Source organism: Tursiops truncatus, chromosome 11 (assembly GCF_011762595.2).
Source record: "Tursiops truncatus isolate mTurTru1 chromosome 11, mTurTru1.mat.Y, whole genome shotgun sequence".
NCBI lineage: Eukaryota > Metazoa > Chordata > Mammalia > Artiodactyla > Delphinidae > Tursiops > Tursiops truncatus.
In genome coordinates, this window is record NC_047044.1 from 100,905,506 (window position 1) to 100,919,527 (window position 14,022).

The 14,022-nt window shown below is 58.1% G+C and overlaps 1 protein-coding gene across 10 annotated transcripts in view; it reads left to right on the forward strand.

Moving 5' to 3' along the window:
• CACNA1C (calcium voltage-gated channel subunit alpha1 C) overlaps positions 1–14,022 on the forward strand; it is a 485,400-nt gene that overhangs the window by 52,271 nt on the left and 419,107 nt on the right. For all 10 annotated transcript variants that reach the window (XM_073789178.1, XM_073789179.1, XM_073789180.1 and 7 more), the window contains exon 3: positions 1,711–1,816. In XM_073789178.1, the coding sequence (XP_073645279.1) occupies positions 1,711–1,816 (106 nt within the window). The remainder of the gene's footprint in view (positions 1–1,710; positions 1,817–14,022) is intronic.

Below are 14,022 nucleotides of genomic sequence, written 5' to 3' on the forward strand. Positions count from 1 at the left end.
TCCCCGTGTAGAAGCGGGGTGATAACTGTCCGCCCCTCCGGAGTGCGGGTAGTGTGGTCAGAGCAGGGCCTGGCCCGGGGCGAGCTCTCGGTCAGCGTCAGCTCCTGGCCTTCCTCCCGGCCAGCATCCCATCTTCACCACGCGTCCTCGGCCAGCTCCAGGGGCAGCACGGCCTGTTGGAAAAGTTGAGTCAGAAGCTCTGGTTCGGACCTGGCTCTGCTGTTGGCCAGCTCGGGTCTGAGACAGGTGGTTTTATTTTCTGTGTCTGTCCAGCTGAGGGGCTGGGCAGTGCACTGCAGGCCATCTTCTGGACACCACGGCGCACGCAGACAACGGCAGTGTCTGTGGGGCATGCTGGGTGAGTGGACCCCTAGCTCTGCTCTTGGGGCCGAGGGGACCTGTAGCTGGGAGGCCCTGGACTGGAGAATCACTGCTTCCTTCCAGGCCCCGAGCTGCCCTGATGACACAGGTCTGGGGCCGTCCGTGGCAGAGGAGTGGACGGTGGACTCGGTGGGCACAGGTCTGGGTTCTGGTCCTGGCTGGTCAGTGCCTGATGTGGGTCTCGGGAACGTTCCTCAGGCTTTCTGGGCCTCAGGAGTTTGGACCAGACCATCTCCAAGACTCTTCCTGCTTCAGGATTCGTTAGCTTTGTGCGTGCAGGTTTCCCTGGAGATGGAGGTGGTCCCTGTCTCCAGGAATGGCCATCCTCCTTCTCTACCTCCTCCTGTGAGGCTCCACAGACTAGGTTGGAAACTTGGCCGTGTTGGGAGGTGGGGAGATGGGGCTGGAAGAGCACGAACCGGGCCCTTCCTCTGAAGCCCCCTTCTCTGGCCTTCGATTGAGGGTGCAGGGTGGAAGGGCTGTTAGCACAGTTGCTCATTTTTCTCTCGAGAATATGTCTGCCCTGATATTTTGGTGCAGAAAATCCGGGCACAAGGACCTCCCTGATTGCTTGCGGGGGGTGGGGGGTGGACCTTGGCTTATCCCCTCCAGCGCCCTGCACAACCTGCGGGCAAGTCAGGAGGCCCTGGGACACAGGCCACGTCATCACAGGCAGGGCCTCCGCAGACTGAAGAGGCTCTGGGCCCCTGCATGGAGCTGCCGTCCCCTGCGTGCACGGCACACGCTGCCGTGCTCCTGGGCGTCCAGAGCCCCTGGCCACCTTCCGGCTCTTTGCAAGCAGAGAATAAGGGGGAAGAAAAAACAGACTCGAAATTTAAAGTTAAAAGATCGAAAATCCTATCTCCAGCTGTCACTGAAACGTCTTCAAGTCGAGTCTCTGCCTTGAATCCCAGGGCCCCCCCCCCCCCCCCCCCGCCAAGCTCTGTTGGGCCCCGGTGTGGGCCGCTGGGGGTGGCGAGCCCTGGCTGGAGCAGGCCTCAATCTTTCAAAGCAACCCTGAGCACACATGAGGGAGAATGAAGCCCAGGGCAAATCTAAATAAATAAAAGAAGGGAAAAAAGTTTTAGAAACCTGTTTACTCTGGCACGCGCCTGGCCTCCACTGCGTTTGACATATTAGGGAACATTTTGGCGGGGCCCATTAGAAGCACTTAACAAGGCATATGTTTCTTTTCAGAATACAAGGGGCTTGGAATGTATTGTTTAAACAAGATTCGACGCATCTTTGATTCCGTTTTGAAACATCTATCTGCGTATGTTTGTCTCACTGGTGCTTCCGTGGCATTAACTTCCTTAACTCCCTTCCCAGGCCATTTGAAATCATTATTTTACTGACTATTTTTGCCAACTGTGTGGCCTTAGCGATCTACATTCCCTTCCCAGAGGACGACTCGAACGCCACCAACTCCAACCTGGTAAGTGCGCTGCTGCGTCCGCATTTCCGAGTCGGCGGAGGCCTGAGCCTGGATCGCGCGGATTCAAGCTGGAACGTGTTTGAGGGTCCAAAGCCAGCCGGGCTGGGATCCCGAGGGCTCTAGCTCTATTCAAATGGGCACCTGTCTTGTGTCAGCCTGTCTTGACAGATACTGTTGCAGTCAGGCGGTTGTGAGCAGGGCGCACGTGAGTGTGAGCTCTGGGGGTGCGTAGCACACCTGCAGCCTTGAAGGGCAGGTGTTTGCGGGAGCGAGTGTGCCTTGTGGATCCTCCGTCGTGTTTGTTTCCAGGGCCTTCGTTCCACTGGTGACGTTTGCTCAGGTGACATGTGGGATCGGTGCGCGAGAAGTAATTTCTAGGAAGCTTTTAGGAAAGTTTGCTTTTGCAGCCAAGATGTACTGTTTAGTTAGAAAGGTTTTCTGTTCTTGGGAAAGGCGGCTTTCCATCTGGTTGGTGGGGAGGCCGGCGCTGGCAGTGTCGGGTTAGAATGTGTCCATGGAAAAAGTGTGGAGGGTGTTTACTTTGGGCTGAGCGTGAAGTCATCACAAAGGCCTTTGCGCCGTCTGGGCATGGGAGGAGAGCCTTGGAATGCAGCTGGCAGAGCCGGACGCCCCAGGGTGCCTCGGCTGCAGGCTTGGGGGGACGTCCTGCCCCCTCCTCTCCCCTGCCAGGGCACCAAAGCTTCTCACGTGACCCCCAAAAAGCGCATCTTCCGCCGTCATTGGCTGCTTCCTCTGGTGACACGGGACTGTCTGGTGATAGCTTCTGGAAGAAGCAGGAGGGAACCAGGCCTCCTTCTGCTGTTGCCGGCTTCTTGTGATGTCACGGGAGAGTCAGTTCTTCTGCTTTTTAGCCTTTGACATTTTCTTTTGGCCCCGTCAGGCAGTCTCACCTCGAGTCCGGGAGGATGAGAAGGGCCACCAGGGGCTATACAGGTGGGCGCGCTGGGTGACCGAGGGCCGCTGGTCCCACCCCTCCGGGCTGGAGAGCAGGGTGTCCCTGGATGCCCTCCGGGCTGGAGGCGAGGGGCCGTGGTCTTTAAAACACTCCACAGAGTGATGGATGAGTTCTGAAACTAGGCGGGGGTGACGGTTGCACAACTCTGGACTTTTACTGCAGATCGCAGGTCATACGCTCACACGGGCGGGTTTCCTGGTGTGTAAACTGTACCAGTAAAGCTGTGCTGAATAAAGGGTACAGTACCGGCAGCACCGGCCCAGGCCCGTCCAGGCCGCCCCGCTGGCTGCGCTAACGTCTTCCCCAACGAGGGCGAGGCCACACAGCGCAGGGAGGGCAGTGGGGGGCAGTCAGGACTTCGGGGACCTCATACTAGGAATGCGGGCCGCACAGGAGCATGGGGGCTTGAAGGCGGTTCCAGTTGCTAAGGCAGCTGCCGCCTCTCTCAAGCCACAGGTTGGGCGGTAACAGTCAATTAAGGAAGCATGCTCAGAAGATGGAGGGTTTCCTCCATCCTAAACACACACAGATACACACACATACCTACACACACATAGACACACATACATGTACACAGACACATACAGGCACGCACATAGACACAGACACAGACACACATATATGTACAAAGACACACACAGACACATACATACACATATACACAGACACAGAGACACACATACATGTACACAGACACATACAGGCACGCACATATACACAGAAACAGACACACATATATGTACAAAGACACAGACACACACAGACACACACATGCATACACATATACACAGACACAGAGACACACATATACGTACACAGACACACACAGACACACACATATACACAGACACAGAAACACATGTGTACACAGACACACATATACAGAGACACACACATACACACATGTACACAGACGCACACACACATAGACACATACACACATAGACACATACAGACACACTCACACAGACATATACAGACACACACACACGACACACATATATACACAGATACAGACACACAGGCACACACAGACACAGAGACACACACATGTACACAGACACAGACACGCACACAAAAACATACACGGCCACACCCACAGGTACACATATATACAGACGCACAGATGCACTTGCCTCATTCTGCCACCTCTGCCCCTGAACCTCCTCTGGGGGATGCGTGTGTACATGCACGTATAATATTTTAACCTTAATCTTTCTGAGGAAGGGTCTGCACTGCCTCTGCTGGGTCCTTTCTGCCCTCTCCTCGGCACCCTGCTCCCCTTCCCTGGGCTTGTGGCTTCGTCCTGGGGCCTCTCTAGGGCCACTGTGTTATGGGGCCGAGGGGACAGACTGCCCTTGGCGTGGTGCATCCGGTGGCCGTGCCCCTTCCTTCCAGGAGGGCCTTGGACTTGGGTCGTGCAGGCGTACCCCAGCACGCGAGGTCCCCAGGTACAGGCCTCCCTGGTGGCTCCTGGAGCTGTGGGTTTGGGGACGCCCTGAAGATCTCAGGGCCCTTCTCGAGGGTGCCCCCAGTCTCGCTGGTTCTTGTTTCCTCGGTGACACTCCTGTGTCTCGTCTCGGGATCTTCGGAACAGCCCCACCCAGAAGACTCCTCTGGGGTCTTCCAGACTTGACTGTGCCCTCACCTTCGCCCCTGGACCTCAGGAGCCAGGCCAACTCCCGTTCTGCATGCCACGAAGTCGTAGCTTCCCTGGGACGCGGCGGGCCACCGGCCGGACGGCCAAGGGTGTTAGAAACCCCCTCACACAGACAGCCAGGCAACACCCACGTCGGCTGACGGGCCAGGACCAACCGACACAAGTGTCGTGATCTGGACCCGCCCCTTCCTTCTCCTCATGGCGGCGTTTTCTGTGGTCAGAGGCCCCTTGGCAAAACTTTCACCAAAACTGTGGCTTTGGGACAGAGCTATTATTTAGTCTCCTGCTGCCTCTCTTCCCATTTCCCCTGTGCCTTCTAGCTTCCTTTCCTGCGTCTAGGGGGACTTTGTACCAGGGTTCTGTCCTGCCCGTCTCAGCTTCTGCTCTCTCCCTCGGTGAGCTCAGTTACTCCTGCAGCTTTTCATTCACTTTCTATGTAAATCGTTCCCAGACTTATGGCTCCAGCTCCAAGCTGTTTCCAAAGGCGTGGGTCAGCATCTCCTACATGAGCGAGGCCCGTGGACCAGCGACTCCTGACCCCGCCTGGTTATTATAAAATACATGAGCGAGGCCCGTGGACCAGCGACTGCTGACCCCGCCTGGTTATTATAAAAGCCTGGAGAGCTTGAAATACACCGACTGCAGCGTTTTGGAAGATCTGACTCAGATTTGGTAGTTCTGCGGCCCGGCCCAGGAATATGCATTTTAAAATCCCTTGTGGTGGGGGTGATGGGGGTCACGAGGCACCATCAGCCAGGAGAAGGACTTCAGGGGAAAGGTCACACTCAAGGGGCAGGGAATGAGGGGGACAGTTTGCGGTTACGTGAGGAGTCCGTGGAAGATGCAGGAGGAGACATTGGACAGGACAGGTGCGGGTCAGGACTCCCGGAGACAGTTCGCGCTGGAGGGAGGGGGAGGGGGGATGGGCAGAAGGAGCCCCGGGCCTGGCTCTGCACCTGCGGCAGGTGCAGAGGGAGAGGCGGGGCCTGTGCGGGGTGGGTGGATGGGGAGGGGCGAGAGTGGGAGAGAAACTGAGGAGACAGAGTCTTTGAAGGTCAAGAGCAGAGCTCTAAACACGTGGGGGCGGGGCTGGGCGGTGGTTCATCCTTGCCTTTCTGGCAGCTCAAGGCCGGCTGTGCAGAGAGTGGGCTCCGGGCTCTGGGTGGAGGAGGGGCCGCCAGTCCTGTCTGCAGCCCCGGGGGCCCTGAAGCAGGGGGTGCAGGCGGCTCTTTGTTGAGCTTTGAGGACTGAGACACTCATGCCAAGATGTTCTTGTCGTGCCAGAACACGGCCCCCGAATCCCATAAGGGCCCCTGCAGTGAGGCTTGAGGATTCTCCCGTGACTCTCATAGCTTCTTTAAAGCAAGAAATTGCGGTTCCAGCGTCCTGCTCTGAGGAGGGGACGCTGCTGCACCTACAGCAGAGGCCCTAGGACCTCAGTGCCTCCGGATCACCTGGGTGGGGCTACAATGCAGAGTCCCAGGCCCCACCTGCGGAGCCCAGGCCGGGAGCCCAGCGGGGTGGGCGCCCAGGAGTCGGTGTGTTTAATACGCTCCCCCTTGCCGGGGATCGCAGGCTGCTCTTGGGGAAAAGCGACGGGCATGTTGGCTGTCCTGTGAGTGGGTCCCTGTCAGTACTCTCCCCTGGCTCTCTCTAGTTCCAGACAGAGAGAGGGAACACATCGGCTCCCCAGAGGTTTCCCCTCCGTGAGGTTCAAGAATAATCTGTTCAGCAAAGACACTCGCAGTCAAGGAGGAGAAGGTCCCCTCGTACCCCGCGGGGCCACGGCCGCCTCCCGCCGGCTCACGGCTCCGTTCTCTCCATCCCGTTCCTGCTCCACTGGCTGAGTACAATCCCCGTTGTCTTCCTAGCACTTTACTTTCTCCTCTTTCCAGGAGATGAAAAGTGTTCCAGTATGGATTTTTTTAAAGTCTTTTTCTCATGATTTAAGTAGAAGTCTGGTTGTTTTATGCTCCATCTAACATACACCGTTGCACCCAAATCCATCAACTTTGCTATCTTTTCCTGGTGCTAGTGGAGCGGAGGGAGACGTGAACTGGCCCATGACACGGCGGCTCCCTCTGCATTGTTCACAGTCTCGTTACTGGCAGGGCCCACCTGGCACGCAGAGCATCTGGTGTAAATAGCGCCGTGAACCCCTCCCTCTGGTAGCCGCTGCCCTGCAGGTAAATCGGATGATGTGTCTTGAGCTCTGGTGCCAGCAGGGCAGACTCATCGCGTATGGAAAACTCCCAGCTGCCTGCAAACCCTGACGTCCGCGCAGACTTGGCTTGGGCTGGAATATTAAGAGAACATATTTGGCATTTGACCTTGTGCAGAGAACAGGGCTGTGTACTTTCTGGAGCCAGAGCCAGGCCGTACCCGGAGGTGGGGGGAGGACGAGAGGTCAGAGAAGGAGTCATGGGGGGCTGGGGGTGGGGTGCTGCAGGGGGCTCGTCAGAGGGGCCCTCCCAAGTGTCGGGGAGAAGGCTGGGGTGTCGGGTTTCCCATTTAGGTTGTGAAATGGGGACAGCCGAGGCTGGGTGGGCGGGTCATGAGTTAAGGCCCGTGGGCCCTTAGAGCAGTGCCCGCCCGGAGAGCTTGCAGCCGGAAACCGGGGGCCTCCGTCCTGTCCTGGAGAGGTCACCCCGGGCCCTTTGGCAGAGCTTTTGTGGGCAAGGAGACCCAGAGGCTGTTGTTTCTGGACTCCTCGCCTGGGAGATGGACATCTGGGCTGCCCAGCCCCATGGTCTCACTGCACGAGGGGGAAGCAGAGAGGCCTCGTGGCTAGAGAAGGGGCCCCGAGGGACAGCCCTGGCGGCCTGAGGGGCCAACCCTCCCCCCCGCTCCCCCCCCCCCCCCACAGAGTGACTGCGTCTGGAACAACCCTATGTCCCTCCCCGTCAGCTCAGGGGCCGGCCACGCCCGAGCCTCTGGGGTCCCTGTGGGGTCCCCTTCCAGGCCGTGCTGGGCTGAGGACGACCCGAGGGTCCGCGTTTAGGGCGCCCAAGCCCCTGGATGGGTTGGGCCGAGTGCTCGCGGAGCAAGCAGGGATGCGGGCTCTGGCCCTCGTCCTCCTGCCGTGAGCTGGGTGTTCCTTCACTGTGGGGCTTGCTCGAGGGTGAGACGAGTCACGCTCACGGCAGACGAGAGTCGGGGCCGCTCTCGCGACCCCGCGTCACAGCCAGTCCCGCAGTGCCGTGCGTGGGCCCGGGAAGGTGCTTCACTGAAGGACCCCCCTGCCCCCACCGAGGGTCCACGGAGCGGCTCTGGGTGGGACGTGGGCGTAAGGTGTGACCTGTAAGCCATTCTCGGGGGGGCTTGCGGGCGCTGGCCTGGGAGGCGAGGCCTGGACTGGGGGCCTCCCACCGGTCCCTGAACCTTTCTGTTTGTCGCTCTTCCGGCAGGTGGGGCCTGGAAACCTGCCTAGTCATAGTAATTACCTTTGCCGAGTGGCCACCAGGAGCCAGTGCTTTGCAAACACGGTTTCTAATCCCCACAAGAGTAAATGATCGTATGTACTTACTTGTTTTCTTGAGGGTGGAGCATTCATCCCCGCCTCCCCCCCGCCGCCCCGATGCTGCCCTGGCCCCGGTGACTTGGCCAGGCACATGCCAGGCTCTTGATAAATATTTGTTGAGTGAGTGGACGGGGGAGTGGACAGCCCCAGCCAGATGGTGTCCCTTTAGTTCAGAGGAGCAAAGTGACTGGGGAGTGAGGGCCAGGTGTCACATGAACTCACGTGTGAGGGGGTGGTGGCCCCTGCCCTGTTCCCTGGAACGTCGTGCGGGGCTGCTGTGAGCATGGGATGGGGAGGGGAAGACACTTCGAAGATTAAACACCCTGCCTGGGTCGACGTTAACTGGTATTTTTAAAAAAAGCAACTTGGTTCTGTTGCACAATAAATTTGGTGCACACTTGCTGGGTAACCAGAGTTACGCAGATGACTGTGCCGTGGAGCTTGAAGCCTCTAACTCAGAGATAATGGGCCCTGTTTATGCCTTTGCTCCACGTGCAGACACCCCAGTGCTGTGTGTGTCTTAGTCATTTGAGCATCACGAGGGCCCTACGAGACCTTCCTGTTGTCCCATTTCACAGACGAGGATACTGATGCTCAGAGAAGGGAGACGATGTGCCTGGAAACGCAGACGCTGCGCTGTGGATGCAGGCGTGTGTCCCTAACCGTCAGGCGACAGCTGCCTCGCGGTGTGCTCATGTGCCAGGGCTCCCTGGACCGGGCAGGGGGGTGCCCCCTTTCCCCACCCGTCCCAGACGGCGCCTGCTTGGAACCACCCACAGCAGAGATTTGCCCCGAGGACCGGCGTCCTCAGAAGAGAGGACGGGCAGCGTGGCAAGGCCCGTGCGGCGGCAGGGTGGCCGCACCGGGGACCAGGCGTCACCGATGGGTGGGGGCTCCCCCTCCCGAAAGGTTTCAGAGGGAGAGGCACCGCCTGCTCCGCACTTGCCCCCGGACAGGGCTTTGAAGTCTAAGTATGTGTCGCCTCTGGTTCCATTTTATCCATGTGTTTTCATCCGGGGGGAAACATTCCACATACACAACATACATACGTTCACGCTGTGTCATGGAACCCCTTTCCTGCACCAAGCTCCTTTTAATTTAAGTATATTGGAGGAAAGCCTTTCTCGAAGATCAAGTCCAAATCTCTGGATCCTTTGAAGGAAATTCCGAGCATGTTGCATCCTTTCTCGGGACTGTGCCGCCCTAGACACCCCAAGTGTTGAGCCTGCTGTGAAGCCGTCGGGAGGGCGGAGGATGCTCCGGGTCCCAGAGCTGGGGTCTGGAGGGGCCCTGCGTGATTCCCAGGGACCCCGAGTGCTGCGGGTGCCGGCCGGCTGCGCCCCGGCCCTCGGGATGTGCGGTGCCTGCTCCCGCGGGCCTGGCGCTGCGTCAGCAGACGCTTCCAGTGTGTGCAGAGGGAGGAGAGAGTGCACTGAGCAGGTCGCTGCAAACAAAGCGCGTTCGCGGTGATTTCTGCGTCTGAGAACATGGATCTCGGCCTCTCGGGAGCCTTTCCCCTCTCTATTCCCTTTGTTCTTACTGGTTTCTGCGTGACTGAAGTTGTTAGGTCTGCCATCCAACTAGTAATAATAGTAACGTCCCCTCTGTACTGCAGACAGTGTTCGGAGTCAGTGTTAACTCGCCTGGTCCTCTCGATGCCCCCCGGAGACCCCGGGACTGTTAGAGCCGCTCCGTCTTAGAGAGGAGGAGAATGAGGCCCAGAGACGTGAATTAACTCGCCCCAGGCCGCACAGCTACGAGGCGGTGGAGCTGGGGTTCCAGCCCAGGTGTGTGGCGTCCGAGCCTTAAGGCCCTGTGGCCCCCCAAGGCCTACACCCAGCGTGTGTGTGACAGACGTGGGGGTCTCTTCACCAGTGACCCCAGGGGTGTTGTGTCTGGGTCGGGGGGGGCAGCCCTGGGCCGTCCAGGACGCGCGGGATGTGGGAAGCAGGGGCTGCGATGCCCGCAGCACAGGCAGGTGTGACGGGGCCGCGCGGGGGTCACCGGCCCGCGTCCCGGCTCCATTGCAAGCAGGCTTGTCACTGCTTTCCGGCCTCAAGGCTTCTCGGCTGTGAACCAAAGGTGGTACCTCTCACAGCGCAGTGGAGGCTGGGCCCAGAGGAGAAGCTGGAAATGCCAGCGGCCACGGGTGGAGCTGAGTCCGCACGGTGACGGTCGCCCCTGTTGTCATGGGAACAGACAGATGCGCTCTGCCTTGCACGTCGGCCCCTTTCCTGGCATCTTCTCTGGTGCACTTTCCCGCGGCCTCCTCTCAGGGTGGCGTGGGGATGCTAGCGAGCTCAGAGCCACGCTCCAGGTTTAGTTCCTGCCCTTTCCAGGCTGGATGCAGCAGGGCGGCCACAGCCTGCGGAGCCGAGAGTGGCAGGAGGAGGGACCCTCCCCATGGGTGAGACCCCTCGTGGGCCACTGGTCCGGGCCCCCGGCGCGGCAGGGGTGGCTGCAGGGATCCCTGTGCCTGGCCCTGCCTCCCGCCCGGCCTCCTCAAACACACGGAACCATCGCGAAGGCGGGCTTGTCCGTCCACGCTCTGGGCCCGTGGGCAGGGTCAGAACGGGCCCGTCTCTGAGTCCTTGGGAACAGGGTGAGGCCTGGAGAGTAAGGGGTAGGGTTAGGCCTGGCCACAGGGGCCGGAGGGGCTGCACGGGCTTCTGCAGATCCTTTCAGGGGCTGGACTCACCCCGGTCAGGCCCTGCGGGCGCTGGTGGGACGGGTGGGCCTTACAGAGAAAGGCGAGGGGGCCAGAGGTGGCTCCCGGTCCACCCCCGTCCCCTGCCAGGACACCCAAGAGCAGGCGAACGAGAGGCCTGCACAGGCTGGCGGGGGCGGGGGATAATCAGTGCACAAAATTATTGCTAGGAATCCACCACAAAGAAGGAGAATCAGGGCAACCCTTGGTGCCCCCCGTGCTCCTCTCAGATGGCATACTGGGGGGAACTTTAGAGGACTTTGGGGAGAAGAGTTTTTTGTTTGTTTGTTTGTTTTTGCGGTACGCGGGCCTCTCACTGCTGTGGCCTCTCCCGTTGCGGAGCACAGGCTCCGGACGCGCAGGCTCAGCGGCCATGGCTCACGGGCCCAGCCGCTCCGCGGCATGTGGGATCCTCCCGGACCGGGGCACGAACCCGCGTCCCCTGCATCGGCAGGCGGATTTCCAACCACTGCGCCACCAGGGAAGCCCAAGGGGAGAAGAGTTTAACGTGGGGTTACTGGCTTTTGCGGGTGTGAGGCCGACTAGTTATGCCCGAGGGGATGCTTGTCCCAAACTTACTCTGACTCCCATCCCCCCGCCCGTCCTCCAGCAGGATGTGCTGCTTATATGCTGCAAGTGTGTCTTCACTTTAAAGTTGCCTGAAGACATCTGACTGTAAACCTGTAATCACTGGTGTGGCAGCGTTTGAGGATGACGACCATGGTGAGCTAGTGGGCCGGTCCACCCAAACGCAGATGAGCTGAGGCCTGCGGTCGCCCGTGGTCAGCGCCGGATGGTCAGCGCCGGCTGGGCTCACGAGGCAGAAACGTTCATGCACAAGTGTAGGGAAAGTGGAGCTAAGACGTCGGGGCAAGTGAGGGGCTAAATGTAGGATTCTGAGATTCTAGTATGATTAGTGAAGGCCCTAGAGGCAGTGATTCGTGTGAACTGGAGGGTGGAAAAGTGATAGAAAAGGTTTTCCTGGGAGAAGTTGCTCTCGAGTGAAGCCCAAAGCCCGCGGGGGAATTGGCTAGACCCGCGGTCGGAGTAACGAGATCCCGGGTCGGAACACCCGCAGTAGGATTCCTTGCAGAAGGTACGGCTTTGACATATAAACGTGGGTTCCCAAAAGCCAGTCTAAGACCATCCTTGGCGTGATCAGCATTCGTTCCCCAACAGTTCCTTACTGGGCACCTGCTACGTGTAAGACGCAGCTGTGCTTAAGACAGACGCCCTCGAGAGGCATCCTTCTAAGGGCGAGAGGTACTGGCGTCTAATTAAAAAATGAATTGTTCGGTTATAACTGGTCTCTAAAGTATTTAGGTTCGGGTGTGACTCCATTTGTTTTAAGTAACTATTTTGCTGACGCTACTGAAAGAACAAAACCCAAACTTAGGATCACTTGGTTGCATGGAAGCGGGGAGCTGTATCATAGAGTCTCTTAAATTGTGATGAGAAAATGTTTTAGGGTCGATGGCGGGATTGGCAATCCTGCCGAAGCGGCCCCTAGATGATGAAGCTTGAGGCTTGCTGAATCGAAGGGCTTGAGAGTGAGGAGAGAGGGTTAGATGTGGCCCCTTGAAGGAAGGTCATACCGGTCCTCAGGTACAAGGAGAGGATTCTGGGAGGACAGAATGGGGCTGACTGCCCACCTCTCTGCCACTTTGTGAGGTCTGTTCAGCAGGAAACTCAATTATACGCAAAGGTTCCTGCGTTTAAAGCGTGTTTTCCTGTCGGGAAGATGCAGCCTGATGTCATTTCTTACCTCTCAGGACGAGTTGAAATCCTCCGTTGCCAAAGTCCTCTTTTTCTCCCTGTAGCCCCCATTTTTAGTAAAGCTTGTTCATTTTTGTAAAAAAAATTTTTTTTAGTCATTTTTATCCTTCTGGAATCAGGAGGGTTTTCTGCGTGAATCATTTTTTTTCTTCTCCTTTTCTCCAATGTAGGCATCTTGGGTTTGGCCTCTTGGAGAGAAATAATAAAATTCTTTGTTTACTCTGGTGGCCTTTGCTTACGTTAGAGCTGTTTTATCTCAGACATTTGTGATTCTATAAATCAAATCAGCTTTTCTTAAACGTGCGGATCCTTTAGATTCGACCGACATCTCTTGGTCACATTTCCAGTGACAACGCACCTTGTACTGTCGGTTTATTCATTGTTTGCACGTTCATTTATTGTTTTATCCTTTGCTCACTCAGCTACCGTCTGTGGACACGCCAGGCAGCGGGCAGGGGCCTCGGGTCACGGAGCCGTCGTGGGGAGTCGCTGGGTGGGCTTCGTGGCTATAAACGCCCAGTGTTGCAGAGCATGGGGTTTGGACGCAGCTGTGGGTTTCCCGGCGATTGTGTTTCTTGCCTGGATTTTCCCAGTGGGCCCTGCCCGGTGGCCCCGTGCCTGGAGCAGCTGCCAGTGGGGACCAGACGCGCTGCCCTTGCAGCTTCCCAGCCTCCCGAGCCACGGTTTCCACTTGCTACTCGGCGAGAACTGTGCTGAACTTACGGGTGGGCTTCCCGAGAGGAGCATCGTCTCATCGGAGAGGATGCTTCTAGAAGCCCTTTGAAAACCGTGAGGCCTTATTCAGATGGAAAGTGTCTTGTTTTGATTACCCGGTGGCTCTGAATTCTGCCGTCGGCTGGTGACAAAGGAGAGAGGGTGTGCGGTCACCCCGAGGCTCTGTCACCGCTCGGGTACCATGGGTGTGCGGACCGGGGACCAGGCGGAGCAGGGAAGGCCGAGCAGGGCCCCCGCCCTTGAGGGGTTTAGGATCTGATTCAGGGGACTCCACGAGAGCATCACATAAAGCCATGAGAGATGGGGGTCGGGGTGCTTCAGAGCCTCTCCAGCCCTTTCTTGCTCCAAAATTCTCGTCATTGTCAGGCATGGCCAGAATCATCAGAATCAGAATCACCTTTTCGCGATCATCGTTAGTAAAATAAGTGTTTGCTAAGTAGCTGTGTCAGGCAGGGGGCGCGGGGGCTGGTGGGAAGTCAGGATCCCTTACCCAGGGTGGAGGTCGTTGGGAGGGCAGGGTCCAGACAGGCGCAGAGCCGTCTGGAAAAAGCCCTTCCACGTTTCTGCTCACTGATGGCGTTTAACTATCCGTTGTCCCGTCAAGCTTGAAGAGATGGCTTTCTGCTCTCAACCCCTGCTGGTGGGGAGAGCATCACGAGACCCCATCCTGTCCCCCTCGTCCCCGTTGCCTCCTTTCTCAGAGGCGTTGTGTGGTGATTTGCATGTGACTTTTCAGGCCCTGAATCTTTCACGGTAAAGGTCTAAGGGTTCACGGGACCCACGTAGGGCCAGGTGTTGGGGGATGCGGGGGGCGGGGGGAGGGCGACCAGAG